The following is a 26,612-nucleotide window of genomic DNA, read 5'->3' as shown; positions in this document are numbered from 1 at the left end:
CTGAAGTAAAAGTACTAATTCCACACCTCAACAATTCTCTATTGCAAGTAAAATGCTGCATTAAATTATTAATCAGGTAAATGTACTTCCATCCACTGTAGCCTCGAGGAAAAGAAACCCTTGATAAAGATATCCAGGTATTTTCATAGATCGCTGAAGTAACCAGCTGCTTCAGATCAGCCCAACACAAAATGGTTCCTTGATGCTGGCATACTGAAGCTAAAAATTGGAGAGTTTTGAGTGTTTGAGGCTCTGTAATATCGTGCTCACTTCTACAATCATATTCGCCAACCTGAAAAGAAATAGCCTTATATAAAATTAAATATAAAAATATTTAGCCTAATATTGACTTTTTGTTTCACAGGATTACACAAACACAAGTCTCCTGATTCAAAGGTTCTGGCCCTAACTCAGTCTTTTCCGTTAAATAGCCTATATCTACCTTTACCGTCACAAACTGACGCTACAGGGTTGAAAGATGACGCTATAGGGATCCCCAGTGCGTTACCATGGGTCTATGTGACGAGTCAGGGAGTGAGAAAAGGTTGTAGTGATTCAACACCGCTCGGAGATGGGAAAAAAACGCCGCTTCTTTGTTTTCCATTATGGGTTTAAAACAGAAAAAACAAAACACAACTTGGTGTTTGTTTTTTTTCCAATTTGGTTTTGAAACGAAATAATGAACACAATAATAAAGCGTATGCATCAAAACCAAACCAACAGCTGTACAATATGATCCAGTTACACAACCCTGGAATAAATCCTACCTGTCGAACAGCAGCACACTGAACGGTGTTTCTACTATTTGACTGTTCTTGTTAATGTAAATGTATAATTTGAATGTAATTCATTTATTCTCTCCACAGTTGCAGGTGCTGAGTGCAAAAAAAACCTGAAGGCATTAATAAATACAGCAATAACACATTAATAAAAGAAAGAAGATGTTTTTACCGTCGTTTCTGTCACATCCCAAACTCCTGATTTTCACCATCAATGCAAATGTTTAAAATAAATACAGAAAATTCAAACTTACAGAAACAAACTGCAGAAAGACTCATTATTGTTTGTATATTTGATTGGTTTCAGACTAAAATCTGTTCAGTTTATTGACATTAATGGACTTTTAAGGGAGTCTGGAGTAGCTCTAAACGTTTTAGAGTTTAATTATAACCATGTTAATAAATTCAACAAATCTTTACAAAATTAAACTGATTTGTTAGAATTTTATTTAAATGATGAAGTGTATTTTTTTTTTTGCTCTGTTTCATTCTGGTGAATTAATCATTTAATTTAACTTTGTTGTTATATTAACTAATGTGTCAGCTACACGTTTCACAACTTTACAATTTATTTGTTTAATTAAACATGTACATTTAAAGGTGCTCACATATCTTTATGTGAATTATCACAACTTTTAAATGTTAAATAAAGGAAAGAAATGAACTGGGAGATTGAATATTGGCAAATTAGTTTAATTTAAAAGCCTTTTAAAATACATTTTGCAATTTCATTTTCAAATTTACACAGAATAAAGAAAATAGAGTGATTAACTGGTCAATTTAATGATCTTTTAAATGGGTCATTTTATTAACTGATTATTCTACAAAAGAGTTTAAATTATTTCATGTTTCCAGCAAAGTTAAAAGAAGCACAATGATTGGTCATAGATCTGTTTATCAAAAGTATAACCAGACATCTTCTAGTAATAAAAAACAAAACCAATTTAACTCCCTATAAAAGGACAGAGAAGTAGAAGTCAACAAGTAAGATGGACAGCAGCAGAGGAACCGAGAGGGAAACCATTCCAGAGGATGAACCCGTGAAGGTGACAAAGCCCGGGTGGTCGGTAGCGATCTGGCTGTTGATCCAGGATTTATACTGGGACACTCGGGTGTAGACTCCTGGGATTTTGGGATGACCACAAGTTTCCATATTCAAAACTCCAGCCTGGACCCACTTGGAGCCAGTTTTACTCACCAGCGGTCCGCCTGAATCCCCCTGCAGAGGTCAGACATGTCGAGTTACATGACAAGTAAAATTTAAAGGTACTTCACACCTCCATTTTCTGCTACTTTATACTTGACTCACTATGCAGAAGTCCTTTCCTCCCTCGTCCAGACCGGCGCACATCATGTTGCTTGTGATTTGACCAACGTAGAAAACATTACAATACTTGTTGGACACGATGGGAACACTCGCCTCCTGCAGCTTCTGTGGGAGAGGAAGTGGAACTGAAAAAGAAAAGAGAAATTAATGTTGAGTCTGTATTTTTCTTTTTGTCATTGTGTGTCTCACAGCCTGATGTCTCTCTTTTTGTCTTTTAATTCAAATGTACTGCTATATACACAAAAGTGCAATAACATGTGGTTTGCAAACACTTTAAACAAATAAGGTGCTTTTTACCAGCAGTATTCCCTTTACACAGCAGCAATAAAATATTTCCTGTAAATCTCAACTTAATCATTAATGTAATCAAATCAACTATTAAACCAAAGCTATTTGCCACTGCCAGGGAGTTACCTTTTATCTAGCTTGTTAAAACAATTTGCCATCATTTTTTCTAAACAGGTATCAGCAGAAACAAGCGGCAAGCGGCTCACCTGCTGCCGTGATAACGGATCGTGGGTGGAAAAATACGGAACAAAGATGACAGCGCAGTCTGCCGAAGCCTCTGCGGCTTGTTTGGGTGGCTGATTTGCAGGCTGATCAACATCCCGCCCCTCCTGTGACCCAAAGTTTGACTGTATGTGTATTCAGAGCCAGTGATGCAAAATAATAATAGTTTTTAAAAAACTGCGTTAACAGCGTGATAATAACGCATTAATGTGCCCTGCCCTAGTTTTATCTTTTATTTGCATTGATTATGTTGCTTATTTGTATAGCTATGTTTATCTTTATCTATTTTAATTGTTTTATTGTCTTCGTAATAAATTATTTAAAGTTGGCTCAAAGGGGAAAAAAACTGGTCTCTGATCTTTTATGTGGGCTTGCCTGTGCTAGTTGGAATCCCAGGGTTGGTAATAACTGTTATCAAATTAATTTCTGACCTCTTTGGGTGAAAGTCCCAAGGTGGCATCTGGCCATTGTCTCCGAAATAATCAATAATTGACCCAGAAACCAAAATACATTGATCAAATATGCAGGCAGTGGTGGAAAGTAACTATGTACATTTACTCAAGTAAAGGTTTTGAATGCAGTGCTTTTTCCTGTAACAGAGTTTTTTTACACTGTAGTATTACTAGGCTACTTCAACAAAAGCAAAACATCTTAGTACCTCACCCACTACTGGTGGTCCATTTATTTAGGGTTTTATTTGGGCTCATTAAATTACATCATCTTGTTGCCCATCTCCGCTGCAGTAGTTCTGGTTTATATAAATGTGTGGCCTCTTTTGATGTCATCATTTGTAAATCACAACAAACAAATGAATTAATTCATGCAATCATTCACAGCAACAACAACAATACATTTAAATTTGACAGAATAAATTCTCACTGTTTTCTTGGATGTTTCCCCATCCGGTGACCCAGCAGGTCGTCCCGGCGTCAAAGACGCTGCCGTCTGCCGCCAGACACACGGGTCTGATGTAGTCGTTGAAAGTAACAGGTGAGGACAGCTTCAGCAAGGCTATGTCGTTATTTGGGGTGTGTTTATAGTTTGGATGCTTGATGGTGTTGGACACAGTTCGGACCACCTCATTAGGATTCAAGGAAGCTTGCATGTTACGACCGAGGTACACGATGAGATTGTGTCGGGGTCTAAGTAAAAGAAAAGACACCATGATAAATATTTTCTCATTCATTATTCTTATTTGTATTCATTAGTCTTATTGGAGTTAATTGTTATGTGTCATTATAGCATCTTCATTATTCTTCGGTTTGGGCTGTTATTTGTCCCGGAGTAAGTCTTTAATTTCACAATGTCAGTGTAGAGACAGCAGCCCATTGGGTAATTTTCTATACTGACACTGGGCTGGCCCAATCACAGCCTTACTAGCCCCAACTCCCTTCCCCTGTGGCCTCTGTTTCTCAGGGAGGGAGGAGTCATTTACACTGGGGACATGTACCACCAATTTTTGAAATGGCTGATGTTGTCCCCATCAGTTTTTGAAACTATTTGTTAAAAATGTTCCAAAAAAAAGCACCAAAAAATGTTATTAACAAATGAAAATGCTTTGAGAAAGGTTTATATGCACAATAAGAAAACCTGCAATGAAATGGAAATGTAGAAGACACATCTACACTGTCCAAAAAAGAGTAACGTAAGCTACAAAACAAAAAATTTACTGATTACTGCATTATATTCAATTATATTTTTATATTTTGAGTTTCCCTCAATATAAATAAAGACATTTTCACCATAAATTGGTGCAGAAAATGTCTCCAAAATACAGGAAATTAAGTGTTTAATGCTCAAAATCTTCTGGAGGATAAACCCCCAGACCCCCAATCCTGTATTCATCAATAAATATTTTTTGTAAATAGTATTAAATTAGATTCTTATCTCGTTCTCATGACCCCAATCTCGTGCAATGTCACGTCTCATGGGCTAAGTGTTTCGTCACACTCCTAATCTGAGTCCTTAAATGTCCCCACCACTTTTCAACACAAAGTGAAGCCCTTGGTTAGGGCGAGTGCCATGCCATAGTGACAGTGATTAGGTCAATGATAATAACACAATCATAACACCATCATAAAGTGAGACTGTCACCTACTGCTGGTGGTCACTCACTGTCATATAGCGCTGCATAAGCTATTTGACATTGTATTGTAGCTAGCATAGTTTCCTAATGCAGACTTAACTTTGGCTAACTGTCCTAATGGCCGAGGTGAGGTCAGCATCGCGTTGGCTAATCCCACGCTGCTGTGAAAATGACTTGTAAGCTACCTGCACTTGGGTATGAGTTGTGTACTCCATGGCCACCTCTGATCACCATGGAGTCAGTAAATGAGCGAATGAGTACACTGATTCACCTGCACTGGTACACATATCCAGGTATAAATACCACTCAGCTGGTTTGGGGGAATATTACAGTAGGTACACATGTTATATGGAAGGATGGTGTATTGGTGTCTGACCAATTTTGGTGGGCCGTATGTCCCAGTTCAGCCCTCTTTGTTGCTATGCAAGCTCTCCAAAACAATAACAATATAACAGTTATTAATCCAAGTAACGCTGCATTACAGCGTTACTGGAACGCCACTTGTTTTGGCGTCCTTGAAGCGACTGCGACTGTGCGGCAGTTTGACAGCTGTAAGTATTGCTATTATTGTGTCATAGTCTAAGGCGCAAAGAACATTGTAGTCCGTTGTAAACTTTGTGGGACCAGCAAAAAGCTTTCTCACGTGTCAAAACAGCTAGCAGCAGTCAGAATCCACTGGTTGTTGATCAGGGAGCCTCCACAGAAATGAACCTCGTTGCTGTGCAGACTGACCATCCAGGGCCACGACCCTGCAGGAGCACTCTCACCTCCTACAATCCTGGTGTTGAGCGGTGCAGTGCCACAAACTGGAGGGAAACAGGCAGAATTCATGTAACTGCTGCAGCAGGTGTTGTTTTTGTAGCTGTATTGTGTAGTGGTACAGCCAGATTCCCTTTTTCTGTTAATTACAGAGGAGGCACCTTCAGCCATAAACACTGTCTGCTTCATCAAAGTGTTGCAGGCAAACTAATCCTCCTGAGGAGCAAAGTGACTTGCTTTACCATTCAAGACTATTAAAGCGTCAGCTCTAACACTTCCCAGGCACAAACTGATCATCACACGGAGGCCCCAGCCACACTTTTAAAACGAATACGATCTCTTTCCACACCAGCATTTTAGCTGCATATCAGAGTTGATCTCCGTCTACATTAAAACGGCTGAAAACGCACATCTAGTGGCCGTTCACAAAAAGGAAAAAACCTGGAACCTCCTCTTGACACTGCCAAACAAACCACATCAACTCACTTGCGTCACACTCTTTGTTTAAAAACTCTCAAGCAAAGTCTTCTACCCGGACACACACATCTCTGCAACCTTTTAAATTGTCTATTTTTATTAGCCTACTTCCCAAGAACGGGCTGTTCTTTGGAGACTAACTGAAAGGTCCAGTGTGTAATATTTAGGGGGATCTATTGACAGACATGCAACATATAATCCATAACTATGTTTTCAGTAGTAGTATACTTTATTGTCCTCGAAAGGAAATTTGTTTTGGACTACATGGTTGCTGCATGTACATAGAAATATACAATATACAAATATAAAAAGTATAAAAAGAGGAAAGACAATTAATTTACAAATTTAAAATTAATAAGATAGACTGTTATTCAACATACGTGTAGACACAGGAACAAAAGAATTTTTATACCGGTTTAGTTTGCACAGTGGAACTCTACATCTTCTGCCGGAGGGGAGCAATTCATACTGAGAGTGCAGAAAGTGAGTTTGGTCCCCCACAATTTTCTGCACCTGATTTAAAGTGCTATTCTCAAATAACTGTTGGAGATTCAAAGATTCCTCATTTCCAACTGTTTTAAGTGCTGTCAACACCAGATGTGACAATTTGGATTTTAGCTGTATAGATAGGTTCCCAAACCATACTGTAACACCATACTTAACAATACTTTCTAAAACAGCCTTGTAGAACAGCATCATCATTTTCTTATTCACCCCATAAAAACGTAATCTACGTAAAAAATATAGTCTCTGGTGCAGCCGTGTGCAAACCCACTCCGTGTGAGTTTTCCAAGTAAGTGAGCTGTCTATATAAACACCCAAATACTTGTAAGTCTGCGTTTGGGTGATGTTTTGATCATGTATGACCACTTGATGATGGTCCCCAATACCTTTTGGATCGAATATGATCTCCGCTGTTTTCTTTATATTTATTATTAAATCATTTTTATCACACCACTCAACAAACTGACTTATTTCTGGCAGGTATACATCTCTAATATTATCGTCTTCATCGAGAAGACTTAAGATGGCTGTATCGTTTAAAAATATAGTTTTTTGAATGCTTACTTGAACATTCATTTGTAAATAAAGTAAAAAGAATTGGAGAACTGACACAGCCTTGTGGGACACCTGTGCTAGTCTTTCTTTGTTGTGAAAGACAATTGTTTACTTTAACGCACTGAATTCTGTCAGTTAAAAAAGATGAGTACCACTTTATGATAGCTTGGTTTACACTCAACTGCTCCATCTTTGAGATTAACAAGGGTGTTTGAATGGTGTTAAAGGCCGAACTAAAATCGATAAAAAGTAAACGAGCATAGGCTTTGTGATTCTCTAAATGCTTCAGAATTAGGTGAATAATGCTAATAATAGCATCCTCAGTTCCCCTCCCCTGCCTATAGGCAAACTGTAAAGGATCTAGGTTGTTAGCAACCTCTACTTTTAACATTGACACAATACACTTTTCAAAACATTTCATAATCACAGACGTTAACGCGATCGGTCTAAAATCATTGTTTACTACGGGCCTGGCTATCTTCGGGGCCGGTATGATTACAGCCCTTTTCCAGAGGCTAGGAACAGTACCAGTGTCCAGAGATTGTTGAAATATAGGAAGCCATACTTGAGTTAGTTCATCAGCAAAATATTTTAAGATGTAGGCTGAAATTCCATCCGGGCCTGCCGATTTGTTAGGACAAATGTGTTTAAAGTAATGGTTGATCTGATTAGCATCAATCAGCAACCTTTCTCTAAGAACACCAGAAGTCTCTATATCGCTAAGGCTGTTTGCAGGAGTTTGGCTGCACTTCTCAAAACTTAGATAAAAATTATTGAGATCATTGGCTTTCTGTAGATCATCTGAAGTAGATACATATTTCTGTGAAGGCTGCATATTTGTTATGGATTTCATAGAGTCCCAAAGCTGTTTAGGGTTAGACATATTTAGCTTATTCTCCAAAAGTTCTTTTTGTTTATTCCTGGCCTCCCTCAATAGACCATTCAATTCCTTCTGTACTAATCTTACTGCAAGGCGATCTTGGTTATGAAAGGCTAGTTTCTTTTTATTAATACAGCTTTTAATTTTCTTAGTTATGTAGGGCTTATTGTTTGCATAAATGATCACCTCCTTTTTTGGTACTACATTATCCGTACAAAATTTAATATAATCTGTCGTTACCATTGTGGTTTCATCAATATCATCACTGTGGAAAACTTCCCAATCAGTACAAAGGAAACAACCTTTCAAGGATTCAACAGTGTCATTCGACCACACATTAACACTCTTAACCACAGGTTTGTGTCTTTTCAGCAGAGTCTTATATGTTGGGATTAAGTACACAATGTTGTGGTCAGAGTTAGACAGACGAGGAAAAGATCTGGAAGTGTATGCTTCTTTTATGTTCCCGTAGCATTTGTCTAAGATCCTATTAAGTCTTGTATTGTCTTTAACATACTGTTCATACCCAGAGAGGGCAGACTCCATTTTACAATGATTAAAGTCGCCGAGTATGAAGACAGGAGCTCCAGGTGTATGTTGAAGTTGAACCTGAATACAGTCTCTTATAATGCTCACGGCATTTGCTGCTTTGCCCGACGGAGGGACGTACACAACACAAATCAAAATGTTCCCAAACTCTCTGGGTAGGTAAAAGGGTAGCTGTACTGAAAAGGGTCTCAGACTTAAACTTATGTTTAAGTCTGAGACCCTTTTCAGTGGTGTATAAAGACCGTACATGAGGAACCGTTATGTTTTTATTACCATGTCTAAACCAGATATTATGACAATTTAACCAACTTCAGTGGAGAAACAAGAATCATTTCACTCTCTTTAAGATGCTGTAGAATATTCTCTCCTGAGCTGGATTATGTTTAAAGTTAACAGCTGTTTTAAACTCTTTGAATAAACGAAAGTATGAGAACTCACCATCTAACTGTGCGTTGCTTCCTGTGGGAGAGACAAAGAATAAAACATTTTGTTATTTACAGGAAATGTACATTTCAAAGCAAACATTTCTGAGAAATGTAAAATCTTAATCTGTAAAATAACTACTATATATTGCAAACTACAAAATAAAATACATAGAAATACTCAAGTAAGTAGCTCAAATTTGTATTAAAGTGCAGTAGTAGGGTAAACGGTAAGTGTCCCCTTTCAGTTAATTACTGAGAAATAGGCATTGCAAAGATTCAAACGTTTTCCTTTTTGAATTGTATTCATTCATTTTCGATGAGTAGCTATATAATCACTTTGTTCTGTTGTAATTATTTAACAAAACTCAATTAAACATTTATCAAAAATATTTGACCTCAAATCTAATAAACAATGACAAAACTTTAAATTCATATACGATATATACGATGGGGACTCGACTTGAGACTCGTCCTCAAAAGTCTTCAGTCTTGACTCGGACTCGCGGTGCGGGAACAATGTTTAGTCACGTCACATAAGTAATCTACAAAATGTTATTTAACTTAAAACACATCATCTTTAACTTTCTTCCACACGGGACTCAAACCTCAATCTCCTGAGTGAAAGTCTTGAGTTTACTCTCATCCTGGTGACTTCTGTCACCTTATTCCGCCCTGCCCACTTTTAATACTTCGTTCTTTTGCATTTTGTCATCCGACTTCCGCTAAAACTGATACGTCACGTCCGGTAGCTAGTTCACTAGTTAGAATGGTTAGAAGATTTTTTTTATTAAGCACTTTGTAAATTGTTTTTGAAAAGTGCTCTACAAATAAAATTATTATTATTATTATTACTATTATTATTATAGCCAGAAATAACCAAATGTAATCAAAAATGACCAGTAATGCCACAAATATTTTGAAATGGAAGCAGCCAGAAAACTACATAAGAAGATTAGTGTCCCATCCGTTGTCAGTGTAAACGTGGGTAATTAGACGATATGAAGAAGCGGCCAGAGGGAACTGAGAGGAACATATTTTACAAGCCTACTTGTAGGCTAAGGTACTGTACACACAGAGGGGGATTTTCATCAGCCCAGCCAGTACAGCAGCGTTAACCATTCAGCACAGGTACTAACGTTACTAGTTAGCACCCAGGGATCAATGGCAATGCTGGTTCGGGAAGGTCGTGTAGCCACTCAGCCTCAATATTATGAAAGGTAAGACTATCTAGATTATACAAACATTATTATTATCTTGCAACGTTCGTGTTGTTAACAGATGTATGTTATTATTATGTATAAACATATTGAAATATGTTTGTCAAAATGTGTCACTTTACTTAAAGCAAACGATGACGTGTTGTAAGGTATTATAATTAGTTCATATGGTATTATGTCCACCAGATAGATATTTTAACACTTTACTTAAAGCAAACAAAGACATCTCTAACTATCCAAAGATGCTATCCAACGAAGGTTAAAATCAAGGGCAACTGGACTTGGTTGAAGATTCTGGAAGACGTTTCGTCCCTCATCCAAAGGACTTCTTCAGTTCTGACTGACTGGCAGGGAAACTCAGCTATTTAACCTCAGTGGGGTCGTTTGCCAGGATCGTCGATACTTATATCGATACATTCGTCGATACATTGTAAAGGTTTATAAAAAGTATTTACTGACAGGTAACATCTGGTCACGTTGTAAAGCTTTATAAAAAGTATTTACTGACAGGTAACATCTGGTCTCAATGTAAAGGTTTATAAAAAGTATTTACTGACAGGTAACATCTGGTCTCAATGTAAAGGTTTATAAAAAGTATTTACTGACAGGTAACATCTGGTCACGTTGTAAAGCTTTATAAAAAGTATTTACTGACAGGTAACATCTGGTCACGTTGTAAAGCTTTATAAATAATAACTGACAAAGGTGGTTTTTCCTCAGTAGAGTTTTATGTAAAACACAGCCGGCACATTGTGTTCCTTTATCAGATGTTTGTGACTTAAGGTTGAGTGGTGATTTTGAAGTGTAGTTTTGGCCAGAGAGCTGTCCCATATTGTTTCTGCATCACAGTGTGTGTAGGCATGTGGATGTGGTCATCCTCACAGTTCTCCACTGCATCTGTGGAAATAATATATGGCAATCACAATTATATAGAACAGTGTGTGTAAGAGAGGTGTATTAAAACTAGACAGTAACGTTATACACACAATCTCTAATTAATTTGTTAATACTTAGGTCAGTATCAACATCTGAATGAGAGATGTAGCTAACTAAGCTGGCCGGCTAACATCTGCGATATATGTAAACAGGAATAATGTGAGCTATTATTAGACTGTTATGGAGGAGATCATAATATTTTCACACCTTAATGTCAAATATGAAATGGTAATGATGCAAAATTCTTTGTATTTAGTTACTTTAGTTACCTTCTCGTTACTGATCTTCATATGTATTTATAGAACGGACTTAACAAACGTAACTTTATGCAATTGAACACATATAACTGGCTTACCTGAATCTGACAACCTGTTCAGCACCAGACATGGTTTCTTTCCCAGAGCATCTTCGCCGAGGATCAGTCGGCTTTCCGTCTATGAAATGATATGAACTCACGGGCACAGTGTGCTTCAAGTTTAGCGCCTTCAGCCATAAGTTAGCCTCAAGTGCTCCTCATCTTTAGGTGGTAGGTGTTAAGTTGTAAAATGCATGACAACACTCGTAACTTTGTGTGTGCAATTGTTCTCGCCTCTTGAAACTAAACACATAATACTTAACATCTCTTCTTGGTTATCTAGGATGACAAAACAAATACAATGCCGAAAAATACTACTACTACTACTATCTATCTAAACTCAGTCTAACTTTACCTCACCCGTGTCAATAGTCAATCTTTTCTATCTAGGTTTTTTCATTATGAACACAAAACAAATCAGGTGAGCCACTCTGATTCTCTTCTGAGACAATATTTAACAGCACTCATCTGAGTGACTGAGACCACAAGCACGACGCCACAAACTAACAGCTTGACCTCCATGGTGCGAATCTTCCAACTGTGTAAATGGAATGAATGTAATCAGAGACGTGGCTCTGTTTGGTCTGACTCAAAAATTGGTCAATTTATAAGGCCAATAACTTCAGCTAGATCAAACAGGCAATAAAGCCATAAACCTGGACTGTAGGTTAGAAGAAATAGAAAGTGAAAAGGGCTGACATCCACACAGTTTGATCGATGAAAAACATGGTCTTTAAAAGAGATTTTTTTGAGATTTTACATGCTCACTGTGGTCAAACTGCCAAATATATATATATATATATATATATAGACAAAATAAATCAGCATTATTTTTGACATATGATATTTGAAAACTGGTTCCTTTGATGTTGCCTTACTCGTAGTCAAAGATTACCATGTGCTCAGGCAGAGACAGTAAGTGGGACCCAAATGCAGACTCTGGAAACACAAGTGCAGTAATCACGTTCAATCCCAAAACAAAGAGAAATACTGAAGTTTACATGCTGAGTCAGAAGTCCAGACAAAGGCAAGGAATCCCAAGCAAAACGTAAATCCAAACGGGTTAGAATAATCCAGAAAATGGCAAACACGGAGACAAACCAGAGAAACACTGATGATGGCACAACAAAGACTGAACATAACTGAGCAAATTAATTACAGCAGATTAATAACAGCGACAAATGAGCAGAGACGGAGCAAACAGGTGAGACACCAAAAATGGCGTTAAAACCCTGCAACAGCCCGTCGCACATGAGAGATGTAACCGTATTGGTTAGATTATAAACTCTCGGCAAATAAAAAAAAAATATTCGCCGATCAGTGACGCTGCGTTGGTGTTTGGCAGGTGAGCCATGTAGGTGGGCGGATTAAACAGTGACGATCTGAGTCAGACAAACACACTGAGCCAAGAGAGTTTTTGTGCAGCCATGCAGCTACCAGAACTACGGTGTTTCTGCCGTTGCTCTACATCATTAAACCACACTTATGCTGCGCGATCATGTGCAGCCGACGCTGGTGCCAACAGTAGCCCTGTAGTAGTATTTTATTGGTCCAAAACTGGCTTCAGTGCACTCCATTCAAACCTGCGGGGTTGCCTTTGTCCAGTAATATACTGTCTCTGCACCAGACACAAACAATCTTAAAATAAAACAGGAAGTAAAGCACGTGACAACACACAAGGACGAAGGTAACAGAATACAACAGAGAACATGAACGAGTTGATCTCCGTCTACATTAAAACGACTGGAAACGCACATCTATTGGCCGTTCAGGTACACTGGGCTCGCGCGTGCCGGCGTAAACATGAAGCAGATGGTCTCTTGCTGTTTACGAAAGAAAAAAGTAATACAGACGAAGAAGGTTTTTTTGTTGCATGCACCAATAAGGAGCTGGGACTGTTACTGAATGTAACATGGGAGTGTGGCGGCGGAACAGAGTCGTAAATATGGCGACGTGCACTGTACATGTGTAGGCAGATAAGTGTTATTTGCATGGTACATAATATTTTAATTAAAATACCATGTCAAAAAAGAAGCGTCGTGTTTCTGCTTTGCATGACTTCTAAGACCCAATCACAGAGCCGAGTGCGAGCGGCTGCGTTATCGTTTCTAAAGTCCCCCGTTTTGGCCCGTCTTCACTAAAACGCCCTCCGGAGTTTGAAACGCAAAACGGGGTCGGTAGCATTTCCAAACTTCTCCGTTTAAGGTCTTTGTTTTCGCCGTTGTAGTCTGGACGGGAGGTGCAAACGTAGCAAAAGGTCTCCGTTTTAATTTGAAAACGCAGTAGTGTGGACGGGGCCCAAGGCTGAAGAACACAGTAGCCAAAGTAGCCTTTCTTTTTTTTTATCTTATGTTCTTTGATCATTATGGCCTGCAGTTTTTGTTCTATTGCTTCTTCTTTATCTTCTCTTTTTCTAATGGAAGTATTTGAGCAGCAAAAACTGTAAAACCTAGAAACACCAAATTTTGCCGGTGGTTTGCAAAGTTCACCCACTGCTCAGGCACATACTATTAATGATACTCTCAAATCAACCTCAAGGTTTTCACAATTAAATCGAACATCTTGGCTTAGATTAAAAATGATTTCATCATTTTAACCTTTCCAGTCATCTGCATCTGGTCTTCTGCTCTAAAAATGTCAAATTCTGTGATTTTACTCTCAAATTTCTCAAAATCCTTTTTTCACCTCTTGTCAGAAACCACTGTGCCCAAAACTTCAAGATCAACCACAGACTTATAGAAATGTCGACTGTTTGAAATATCATCCGTTTCATTGCTGTGTGACTTGATAACTCTGTTTACAGCTGTAACTCATTTACAGTGAACTTTAACGGCTTTGTAGATATTTGGTTTCACTTTGACGTTAAGGTCTCTTTTTCTGTTAATCAGTGTTTAAAAGAAACAATAAGTTAGTTATCAATAAATGCTGTAAAACAATAAAACAAAACTTCAAAGAGGGTGAAAACTTTCACTTTTAACATTGCACAGTTTGCTCTTACGTGATAAAGAGAGCGCGGAATAGAAAAGGTCTGAGGCGTGATCACATCTGCGTCTTTATTAAGTACCAACAGCACAGAGAAAGGTTTAGCTGACAGATTTTACTTGTTTGGGAGAAATTTACTAATTAAATCAGCATTATTTTGTCTTTTATTTAGTCTGGTTTTACATGATGTATACAGCCCCCCTGACATGAAAACTAGAAGATATATTAATCACTTGTTACAGAACTGGATGAACATTTAAAAGTAGTTTCTTTCTGTCCTTCTCTTATGTTCTTTTATGATTAATCGATTGTTGATTTTGTTCTCATTCTTCTTCTCTGATGAAAGTGTTTGTGCAGCAAAAACAAAGAAACACCAACATTTGCAGTTATATTGCAAATTCCACCCACTACTCAACCTCAAGCTGGCGCTGTTATAATCAACTTGACAATTTAGCAATTATCTTGAAAATGGTTTGTCTTATACCTGAAATTATTTCATCATTTTCACCATTCGAGTCGTCTGCATCTGGTCTTCTGCTTCTATCCAAGACAATATTTACTTTATATTTTAGTGATTTGGGGCTGTCTAATTAAAAGATTTTGTTATTTATTAAAGTGAATGTAACACAAAGACGTTAAAAGGTGAACACAAACAGTTTATTCATTTAGTTTTGATTTAATCAGAAATAAATTAGAAACTGAGACATTTGAAAACAAAAGATTTATAAATAACTATCAGACGTAAATGTGATTTATGTCAGAACTGATTTCTCCAACCCTGATTTCATTAGAAATTATTAGTGACCAGTTTCGACAAACATCTTAGATCGACCAATTCAAGTCTATATCATACATTTAGAGTTTTACATCAATACAATATCACAACACATTTGTTAATTCATTTAAAAGGAAAAAGATTACCTCTACACCGCAACAGATGGGAGCTGTTCCCTAACAAGTCAGTATAAAAGGGTGTAATTAAAAGGTACTCACCTCTCTTTTCTGCTGCAGAAAAAATCTTCTGTCTCCCACCGCAACCACCAAAGTTCAGAAGGGTTTAATGAAAATATTGTTAATAGAAAAAAAGAACCCGCTTGATTCCAACTGAAGCTTTTATTGTTGAGGCGGGAAGCACAACACAGGAAATACAGTCTCTTTAAATTCTCTCAACACATCACGCAGTCTTACATAGTCTCATGTTTTGTAGGTGGAATCAATGGGCCCCTCTGGTAACATATAAAAAGAGGGCTTCATGGAGGTGAAGGGTATGAAAGGAGTCTTATATAACACACAATAAAACAGTATCAAAATCAAACAAATAACACCTGTACAATACGATCCAGTTACACAGCCCTGCAATTCATCCTACCTGTCGCATTGAACAACAACATATTGAAAGGTGTTTTTACTATTTTACTAACCTTGTTGTGTAAATTCATAATTTGAATGTTCTTCATTCATATATCCTCTCCTTAAAAAGTAAATCACAGTTGCAGGTGCTCAGTGCAAAACCTGAAGGCATTAATAATTACAGTACTGAATTAATTACAGATTAAAAAAGAGAAAAATGTCTTCACATCTCAACGTTCAAGTTTATAAACTTCTGATATTCACAGTCAGTTCAAATGTTTAATATTTGAGGTTGTTAATACAGAAAATTCAGACTTACAGAAATAAATCGGGTAAAAACAGAAGAAAGACTTTTACTGTCTTTAATGGACGGTGATGGGAGAATGGAGTACTTGTTGATAAATTCAAAACTTTTTAAAAACAGCTTTATCAAAATGATTTGTTAGAATTTAATTTAAATGAAGTGTAAAAAGATGATCAATAAATAAATCCATTTCATTTTGTTTTAAATAATGAATTACTAATTGAATTTAAAAATAGAATTTTAAAAAGGCTTTTAAATTTAACTTACTGATGTGTCAGCCAAACATATTACAACCTTACAATTAATTTGTTAAATAACATTAATTTTAACATGCTTACAGATATTTCTGTTTATCAATTAATAATAAAAATAGTCCAATCAAAAGTATAACTAGGCATCTTATTAAGGTTCAATGTGTACGTTTTAGTGGCACCTAGTGGTGAGGGCTCCAAATTGCAACCAGTGGCTCAATGTGCATTCACTTGCTCCTCAGACAAAATAAGTACTTAATAATAAATAAATGTATTAATTCTAATGGCAATTGTAAATTTAGCAGCTCTGTACTTTTCCTCCCTGAGGTTGAACATCATTTCAATTTAATTTCTAAATCCAACAACAACAAAAACAGAAAACTGTCAACATATCCTTTAAAATCTTTATACAATGTAGACTAGCACTTGCAAAGTTTTTATTATTTTTCTTAAATATTTGTTAACTGTTCTGGATACTTCTTTATGTCCAATGTACTCTTTATTCCTCCTTTTTGCAATAAAGATTTAAACTGAATAAAAAATCAGATTTTTCCAACACCACATGAATGCACCATCAGTCACCACACCCCGCTCCCTTTTCAAGCGAGCAGGAGAAGCTGCGGTGGCCAAACACTGAGCCTTTAAGTGACATCAACTAGACGTCCTATGAAAGGACAAAGAGGGAGAAGGGAACAGGTAAGATGGACAGCAGCAGAGGAGACGAGAGGGAAACCAGGTGAGCGGATGAAGTTGTTTCAGAGGTTGAACCGTTACCCGTGAAGACGACGAAGCCCGGCAGGTTGGTGGTGATCTGGCTGTTGATCCAGGACTGAAACTGGGACACTCGGGCGTAGACTGTTGGGAAGTTGGCCAGAGCACAGGGTTCTCCAAAATTCACCACTCCACCCTGGACCCAGATAGAGCCGGTTTTACTCACCAACGGGCCGCCTGAATCCCCCTGTAGAGGTCAGACAGGTCGGTTCTATCACCAGCAAATGGACTTGACATGCAGATTTCAATTTAGCCCCAAGGTATCATGGGAATAACGGTGTTCCAGACGGGGATAAAAACAATAGACAGCTTTATTGATTAGTGCAGCTTTTAACATTGATGGAGGAGTGTTTTGCAGACTCACGTAGCAGGAGTCCTTTCCTCCTTGTTTGAAACCGGCACACATCATGTTGCTTGTGATTAAACCGTAGGCCGCATTACAATCACGGTTGGACACGACGGGAACGCTCACCTGCTGCAGATGCCGTGGGTAAGGAAGTGAAACTGAAAAAGAAAAGAGACCTTAATGTTGAGTCTGCCTGGATTTTTCTTTTTGTCAACTGAGCCTTAGAGCTCCTTTGTTGTCCAGAAACTATTAAACCAATCAGTGAGCCTCACTGCTGCACTGGGTCACATGTTCCTTCATCACCATGAACACACACACTGTAGTTTATTCTGACTCAGCCCCACACACACCGTCCTGCTGCCCCAAACACTCGCTACAGCACCACATGTGGATTCATCCGCCGCTGAAAATAGTCCCCAACAAAGTCTGAATGAATGGACTTTACAACGATGAGTCTGTTTCATGGCTTATTCTGATTGGTCGTTTAAACGGAGACGTCAGCTCTCTTTGGGCTCTGAAGCTTAAACTCACCAACATTTAGATTTCACCACAATTCTCTCGCAATTGTTAACTTTGGTCTGGAACATCTGAAAATCACTGTACATCGTAAAGGCAGCGGTGGGATGTATTTTAAGTACTGTAAGACAGTTTTTAGATACTTACGTATTTTCATTTTGTGCTACTTTATACTAATACTAATACATAGGTAGAGTTCTGGCTGTCTGTAATGTTGAGGGATGGATCTAAATACTACAATACCCATAAGCCTCGGCTGCAGAATGGGATGGAGAAGAAGCCAGTCCGAGATATGAGTTAGAATCTGATCAAAACACTGTCCAAACATTTTAGGCAGGTTTGGAAAAATGCTGTAAAGTGAGAATGCTTTCAAAAATAGAAATGTTAATAGATTATTTTTTATCAATCAACAAAATGCAAAGTGAATGAACAGAAGAAGAAAAGCAATCTTACTTTACAGCATTTTTTTCATACCGATTCTAAACTTTTGCACGGCACTGCAAATGTGTGGTGTCCTGAGGTGCAGTTGTTTGTAAAACCCAACAATAAAAACTATTATTCCATACAATCATTCACAAATAACAATAGTCTACATTTAAAAATGACAGAACCAATTCTCACCGTCACTTTGGGTGTTCCCCCATCCGGTGACCCAGCAGGTCGTCCCGTTGTTAAAGACACTGCCGTCCGCCGCCAGACACACGGGTCTGATGTAGTCGGTGAAGGTAACAGGTGAGGACAGCTGCAGCAAGGCTATGTCGTTATTTAATGTTTTGTTATTATAGTTCGGATTTACAATGATCTGGGACACAGTCCGGGACACCTGGTTTAAATTTGGTAAGTCTTGGGAGTCACGGCCGAGGTAAACGACGAGACTGGGTGTGGGCCTGAGGAAACAGAGAAGAAAACAGGTTTACATATTCTACACTACTCTGTTAATAATGGTTAATAAAATAAATCACCATGACGAACAAGGATGGGACCCTACTGACCTCAACTGGGGAGGTAATTGGGCGGTGGAAGGAACACTTTGAGGATCTCCTAAATCCAACTCTCCTCTTTAGTAGAGGCAGAGCTCAAGGCTGATGGGGGATTCTCGTCAATTTCCCTGGTGGAGGTCACTGAGGTAGTCAAACATCTCCACAGTGGCAAAGCCCCAGGGACTGATGAGATCCGCCCAGAAATGCTAAAACCTTTGGGTGTGGAGGGGCTGTCTTGGATGACACGTCTCTTTAACATTGCGTGGAAGTCAGGTACAGTGCCCAAGGAGTGGCAAACTGGGGTGGTGGTTCCCCTGTTCAAAAAGGGGGACCAGAGAGTGTGTGCCAATTACAGGGGTATCACACTTCTCAGCCTCCCTGGTAAAGTCTACTCCAAGGTGCTGGAACGGAGGGTTTGGCCGATTGTCGAACCTCAGATTGTAGAGGAACAATGCGGTTTTTGTCCCGGTCATGGAACAACTGACCAGCTCTTTACTCTCACAAGGATCCTGGAGTGGGCTTGGGTGTATGCCTATCCAGTCTACATGTGCTTTGTAGATCTGGAGAAGGCGTATGACCGGGTCCCCCGGGAGATATGGACAGGATATCGAGGCGTAGTTGTGGCGAGGAGGGGCTGCGGTTCGGGGGGCTTGGGATCTCGTCACTGCTTTTTGCAGATGATGTAGTCCTGATGGCATCATCGGTCCATGACCTTCAGCTCTCACTGGATCGGTTCGCAGCTGAGTGCGAAGCGGTTGGGATGAGGATTAGCACCTCTGAATCTGTGGCCATGGTTCTCAGCAGGAAACCGGTGGAGTGCCAACTCCAGGTAGGGAATGAGTCCTTACCCCAAGTGAAGGAGTTCAAGTACCTCGGGGTCTTGTTCACGAGTGAGGGGAGACTGGAGCAGGAGATTGGCCGGAGAATCGGAGCAGCGGGGGCGGTAATGCACTCGCTTTACCGCACCGTTGTGGCAAAAAGAGAGCTGAACCGTAAGGCAAAGCTCTCGATCTACCGGTCGATTTTCGCTCCTACCCTCACCTATGAAGGCTGGGTCATGACCGAAATAACAAGATCGCGCGTACAAGCGGCCGAAATGGGTTTCCTCAGGCGGGTGGCTGGTGTCTCCCTTAGAGATAGGGTGAGAAGCCCGGCCATCTGCAAGGAGCTCAGAGTAGAGCTGCTGCTCCTTTGCGTTGAAAGGAGCCAGTTGAGGTGGTTTGGGCATCTGGTAAGGATGCCTTCCAGGCACGTCCAGCTGGGAGGAGGCCTCAGGGAAGACCCAGGACTAGGTGGAGAGATTATCTCTCGCCTCGGGATCCCCCAGTCAGAGCTGGTTAACGTGGCTCGGGAAGCGATGAAGATGGATGGATGGATGGATGGACCATGACGAACATTTTCTCTATTTAGATTTTTATTCATCAGTTTTATTAGAGTTCATTGTAATGTACGGAGTACATATAATGTCATTATAACATTTTTTTTTCAAAAGTTTTAAATAAACTTTTGAAAAAGTGCATTTTACTATATAAAGAACCATGTAATGACAAATAATCAGAAAATAATAGTAATGTTTTACTATAAAATGTTATTTTCCAATAAATACACATTATAATATAATAATGTAAGAATGTAATTTGGTGCTAAGTATAGGGGTATAATAGAGGAAAAAACTGCTAAATTCAAACACAAGTAAATATGAGTTCTTTATGAGTAATTTATTAGTGGACAGCCCCTTGAGATGCAGCATCTCGTTTTCAAGAGGGTCCAAAAACATAAATACATAATACAAGCACAAAACAAGACTAGTACACAAGTAATGCACAGAACAAATACACAGAAATATTATAGTTCATACAGCTTGTAGTTAATATAATAATTACATCACATTCAGTGAATTAAACAAGGTCAGTTCACTTTACAACACGGCACAATAAGAACCAATGACAACATAATAAAGTCAATGCCGGGTAGTACCAGATGGGTAGATTATTATTTATTTTTATTACTATTTATCGATAGACAGCACATAGTCAAACAAAGTGGACATACTTTCCAGGATCAGTAACATGGACACAGTGAATTAAGATGGTTAAATAGAGATAATGGATGATGATGGATCTCAAAGAAAGAGGGAGATTGTTTCAATCACAGGGTGCCTTATAATGAGAGTCTTTAGCAGCAGTGAATAATCTGGGTACAGTGAAAACAAGATGTTGCATATCTCTACGAGGATATGAAGAACTACAAGGAACCAAGAGATCTTTAAGATACGGAGGACATTTAAAGTAGGCACATTTAAAAATAAATTCAAACCAGTGAACCCTTTCTTGATTTAAGCTGCAGCCAATAACACAATGATGTGTTAGGATTTGGTTTTGTGCTGTTGTTTTTCCTGTGTTTATTCCGTCTTTCTCTGTTTGTGGTTTTGTGCAGCCTTGTTTATTATTTCAGTTTCGTTAGTTCTCTTAGCATCTGTCTTGTCTTGCATCTTAGTTTTTAGTCCTGTACTTTGGTTTTCTGTCTTAGTTCATAACTTGGTATTTATTCCTTGTTCAATGTTTGTATAATATTGATCTTGTCTGCTCCGCGTTCTGTTTATTATAGTGTTAGTCTGTTTCTGGTTTGATTGTAGTTAAATTGGAAGATTTAGTTTTCTGTCTACCTTGTGCTGATTTGTCTACCGTGTTTGGTGATTTATTATTTGGCCGTGTTTAGTCTTGTGTGCTTGTTTCCTGTCATGTTTAGTTTGTCTTTCAGTGTTCAGTTGTTTCTGCATTTTGGTCTGGTCCTGTCTGTTCCCCTCATTTGGTTTCACCTGCTTGCCTGTGTTTGTGCCTAATTAGCTCCTGATGTGATCCACCTGTTTTATGTTCCCGCCCTGCTTAGTACCTGGTTTTTAAAAGTTTGCTTGTGCTGTTCAGTTTTTGTGACGTCCTTGTCAATGCTGAATGTTCTGCCCTGTACCTGGGTTCCTGGTTTACCTTGCTCTTGTTTGGATCTCAGTCTTGGTTTTTGGTTTTGGCTGGATATTCATGTCCTTTGGATTACTCTTTTATTTGGAATGTTGCTTTGTGCTTTGGAAAGACTGTTGTAGTAAGTTTTGCTGAAAATAAATATTTTTATTGAACTGAATTCTCTGCCTGTGTCTGCGTTTGGGTCCACACCTAAGTCTGCACTCAGCTTCCCATGACATGATGAGTTTAAAAGGACACCTCAAGACAAATCTACACAGAGAATTAAAGACCACATTAAGTGTCGGACGGTAGTGTTCATGTAAATGATAGTAGCGTAGTCAATAATATGCAATATCCAACTGAGAGATTAATCTTTTCCCTTCTTTAAACGTGAAACAATTAACAGGCCGATAGAGTGAGCTTAGACAGCCATATGTCCTTGTTAGGAAGTGAGGTTTAAAGGTAAATTCAGGATCAATCCACGATCCAAGGTATTCAAATGAATCCATGTTCACCGTGGGAGACCCGTCTTCAAAATAAAGATTACAAAGATTACCATTTTACAGTTATTTTAGCTTCAGCTGATCCCATCTGCACTGACTGAGTTAAATACTTTTGATTACGCTAGAAATTTATTGTAATAAATGAATTGGAAACGTTAACACTGGAATGCTGGAAATTATTAGTAAATGAATCTGTAAAAACTAGATGAAAGAATCTTATGAGTTTAGTTTGAATAATGTATTGAATAATTTTACAATTTATGAATCACCTTTGTTTCTTAACATCATCGTTAATTGGTCCCTTCTTTTGCTTCCATATCTCCTATAATACGTAATTATTGTTGAGTTTTTTATTAAAATTATGACCAGGTTCTGTTAAATTCTTATTAAATTTTGCATTATGCACATGACTGTTTTTAAATAAGTGAGGATATTTTAAAGACAAATTTTAATAACCACGTGAAAAGCTAAATTTTGGGATTCATCTCAGAATTTTGATGAATTGTTTTTAAACTCATGTGACTGAATTGAAGATCACCTGTTGAAACAGTGAGCAGCAGTCAGGACCCACTGGTTGGTGATCAGGGAGCCTCCACAGAAAGGACCTCCGCTCCTGTGCAGACTGACCATCCAGGGCCACGACCCTGCAGGAGCATTCGTCCCTCCTACGATCCTGGTGTTGAGCGGCGCAGTGCCACAAACTGGAGGGAAACAGAATTCATGTAATGCTGCAGGCAGGTGCTGTTTTTGTTTTTGTTGCTGTATTGTTTCTTTCTGGGTGCTATTATTTGTCTGGATGCCTGTCGTTTGTGAAATATGTTTCTGATTAAATAAACTAAACGTCCACTGTGTTTGATTTAGTGGCATCCATATGGGGGTAAATCAATGTCAAGATCATTGTAAATGCACAGACTTGGACTCACAAATGTACAATACAATTTGTAAACACAAATAGAAACAAATAGATTTGAAATCCACAAACAAACTCTTCATGATCCACAAATAGAAATCAGTGACTTGTACTTGAAAAACCAAAATGTGAATGAATGGAAAATTATTTGTCTGTGTGTGAGAGTCATATATAATTTGTAGATTGTTTGGCACTTATTTTCAGAATATGTTAGCTGCTCTTGTTAACTCGAGCGGTCTGTGCAAACCAATTTCTTCCGCAGTCTCTCTTGTACTCAGGGGCAAAAAAATGGCCCAGGAATCTTTCCTCGGTCAGCCCACTCTCCGGGCAAAGCATTTGTCGATGACTCTGGGTCTTTAAAGACCTTTATTTCTGCGTTCTTGAGAATTGTATGCATGAAATGAGCCATTAAAATATATTTTTAAAACTAGAAACACCAATGTATGTCTCTGGCTTATTTCTATAAAATGTATTTGAAAAGATATGATCATTTCTATCTGCTCCAAAAACCAACACACAAACTCAAGCTTGTGACTCTATACTTCTTCATCGTGACAGAAACTTGCTCACTTTTTTTAGTGTCCTTAGGTTTTGAGATTCCTTAGAGCCGTCTTGTATGGTAATTTATGGTAGATTTTTGCCAATAGAGGGCACTCTTTACTAATGTAAGGAGCCCTTGACTCCCACAAAGTACACAGCCCACTGGACAAATGTACACTTAGAGCACTAATAGAATTGACGGGGTATCTTTAGGAAGTAGGTTACATTTCCCTTGCAAAATGCACATACACATGAAACACATTACGGTATATTGGGTCAGATGCCAGTGTGTGTTGAATGTGTGGCAGCTGGTGAGCATATGATAAATCTACAATCTTTCCAGACCGCATGGGACAGCGTTAACAGAAAAACATACACAGTGTGTAACAGTGACAGACGGACAGGAAGTAAAAAAGGTGCACTGAAACTTTGACTCACCATCTAGCTGTGACTGAGACTCTGAAAACACAAAACAAACAAAAAAACAACAAGTTTGTATTTACATTTGCTGACATGACTCATTTTATATTAAGTTATATTGTTTAGTACAACAGTAAGTGAACGCATCACAGTTTAAATGCACTTCAGATTTATTAAATTGAACATTGAACCTCGTCTCTGCCTCATCACACTGCAGACGTCCCCTTGACAAGGCACTTAACCCTCAAACTTGCAGGTCAGTCTGTTGTGATGGTGGGCAGAAGTTAAAACTTTCTTTCTTGTGTACGTTTGCAACACTTTATTACTATTTTATGTGAATTACAAAATAATTCTGCATCACATGAAAACAATACATTATATAAAAAGTAAAGAACATATATATGTGCGTGTGCATTCCTTTTTAACATTTCACTTTGATATCAATGGTGTTTTTAATCTTGAATGTGATGTGTGGACGGGCGGGCAGGATCGTACAGCAACATAACTGAATATTTAAATCTCCCGATACGCCGACAGGATCTTTCAGGATCTAATGTTAGTTCATCCAAAAGGTCTTTGAAGTTAGTTAAAGGAGGTATAAAAAGGGGAGAAACACATTTTAAAGGTAAATCATTTGTTTTTAAAGAGGTGGTATTCTGATCATTTTCAGGTTCATAATCTTATTTAGAGGTTGTACCAGAACAGGTTTACATGGTTTCATTTAAAAAAACAACCATATTTTCGTCATACTGCACATTGCTGCAGCTCCTCTTTTCACCCTGTGTTGAAGGCTTCGTTTTAGCTATGGAGTGATACATCTTGTCTCTAAATTATCTTTGTTGGGAGTTGCACATGCTCAGTTCCTAGTTAAGGACTACTAGCCAATCAGAAGCAGAGAAGGGCGGGTCAGCGAGAAGCCGGTATACAGCTGCGGTTCAGCTGCACGTGTTGCCGACCAGCTTAGCAACATGGACTGGAGCGAGAGTTTCAGAGTGGTGAGTTATGAATCTGTAACAAAAGCATCTTTCATCCATAAAGTTTTAACTGAGCTCTGTCTCTACATCACAGGAACAACTTCCCTACTGTGACGTCACAGGGATGAAAGGGAAGCGGCTGGACTACAAACAAGCTGTTTTCAGGCAGTTCAGAGCAGAGTTTTCTGTGGGACATGGGAACTCCCTTTGGGCTTTTTCCCTTTGCAAACCTATTACATGCACAATAAAGGAGAGGGACAAAGGCAAAAAGCACAATACCACCTCTTTAAACAACTGAACTTACTGAAACTTATCAGCTCTGGATCAACTTTAAGCTTGTTCTGCAAGTGGAAGATTACATGCTGGCTTCTCAATCAGAGGAACAAATCATAGGTGGGACCGGTGTATAGATAAAGCTTCAGAAAAGTTATTGTGTGGCGAAACTAAATCAGAATCACAGTCTTGCAATAAATATAGAAACTTTATGAGATTAAATAGGCTGCGATGAAGTTCAGAAGACTAAACAGGTCATGACAATGTTTTTTATGGGCTAATTTACCCCCATTATAGTGTACAGAAGCATTTATTGAGTGACAGATATATTCAGCTGAGGTTGTGCTGATTCTGGGGAAGTTGAAACTTGATTCTGTAAAAAACTTAAACTTTATAAGGCAAAACAAAAAGGTACGCAACAACGGAAAGGTCTCAGAGAGTTCATGCAAACAGCGACTGACAGGAAGGAAGGCATTTATTTCACTCAGCTGCTTCCTGAACTCCTTTACAATCAGCAGTTATTTCACTTTTATGCATCCAGACAAAGTTGTAATTTAGACTAAATGAAGCCAAGTGTTTTGTGCAAAACTATTTTTACTCCACTTCATTTATATGACGACTGTAGTTACTGCTCAATTTGCAGATTTATTTCTTTTTAAACATTCAATGAATAAAGTTGGTTGTTTTGCCATCTATAAAATCCTTTTCCATAAAAATCTGACACAATAACTTTTAGAGAATTTACTCAACCTGGACAAGAATATTCTTACTTTATTTCTCATCCTCTCCTAATTATGATGATTTTCATAAAGTGTATTCATGCATATTTTGATTCAGTGTGACAGGGTCCACCGAGCACTTTGGTTTTGTACATTTTATTGCTGCAATTTAGCAAAAAGTTTAATTTTAATGCAGGATTTCAACTTGCATGTGATATTTTCTTTATACGTACATACAGCGGTCATGAGATCTCAAACACGATCGGTTCAGGTGTGCGCGGTGAGGAGGGTTCTTACCTTGTGTCAGGAGAGTCAGCAGAGTCGCCACACAGATCACTTTGTAGAAAGCCATAACTGAAAGTCCATATCATCAGATCTGCACCTGCATAAATAACCTTCTTCTCGTCTCCCTGACTCTCTCTCCCTTCCTGTCTACTTCCAACACAGACACATCTGT

General features: G+C 38.4%; 2 protein-coding genes across 3 annotated transcripts; both read right to left on the bottom strand.

Moving 5' to 3' along the window:
- Positions 1 to 1,731: 1,731 nt before the first annotated feature.
- On the bottom strand, positions 1,732 to 5,533 carry LOC119918072 (prostasin-like). Its single transcript, XM_038738599.1, has 4 exons — positions 5,346 to 5,533; positions 3,496 to 3,758; positions 2,089 to 2,231; positions 1,732 to 1,998 (listed from the first exon to the last, which is right to left on the bottom strand). The coding sequence occupies exons 1-4, from the start codon at positions 5,531 to 5,533 to the stop codon at positions 1,732 to 1,734; spliced, it is 861 nt and encodes a 286-aa protein (XP_038594527.1).
- Positions 5,534 to 15,435: 9,902 nt separating this feature from the next.
- LOC119896562 (serine protease 27-like) lies at positions 15,436 to 26,612 on the bottom strand. 2 transcript variants are annotated; one of them, XM_038710041.1, is made up of 7 exons: positions 26,453 to 26,612; positions 24,208 to 24,228; positions 22,858 to 23,020; positions 18,501 to 18,766; positions 17,382 to 17,521; positions 17,021 to 17,204; positions 15,436 to 16,910 (listed from the first exon to the last, which is right to left on the bottom strand). In XM_038710041.1, exons 1-7 carry the CDS (start codon positions 26,505 to 26,507, stop codon positions 16,888 to 16,890), a joined length of 852 nt encoding a protein of 283 aa, XP_038565969.1. In that variant the 5' UTR covers positions 26,508 to 26,612; the 3' UTR covers positions 15,436 to 16,887. The 2 variants fall into 2 exon arrangements, with proteins under 2 accessions (XP_038565969.1, XP_038565967.1); XM_038710039.1 differs by having other exon boundaries at positions 15,436 to 17,204; positions 26,453 to 26,610.

This window comes from Micropterus salmoides, unplaced genomic scaffold (assembly GCF_014851395.1).
Source record: "Micropterus salmoides isolate LMB-PRFRI ecotype aquatic unplaced genomic scaffold, ASM1485139v1 Ms_hic_scaffold_10, whole genome shotgun sequence".
Classification (NCBI taxonomy): domain Eukaryota; kingdom Metazoa; phylum Chordata; class Actinopteri; order Centrarchiformes; family Centrarchidae; genus Micropterus; species Micropterus salmoides.
The sequence above is the reverse complement of the archived record's forward strand: the minus strand, read 5'-3'. Positions and strand labels throughout refer to the sequence as shown.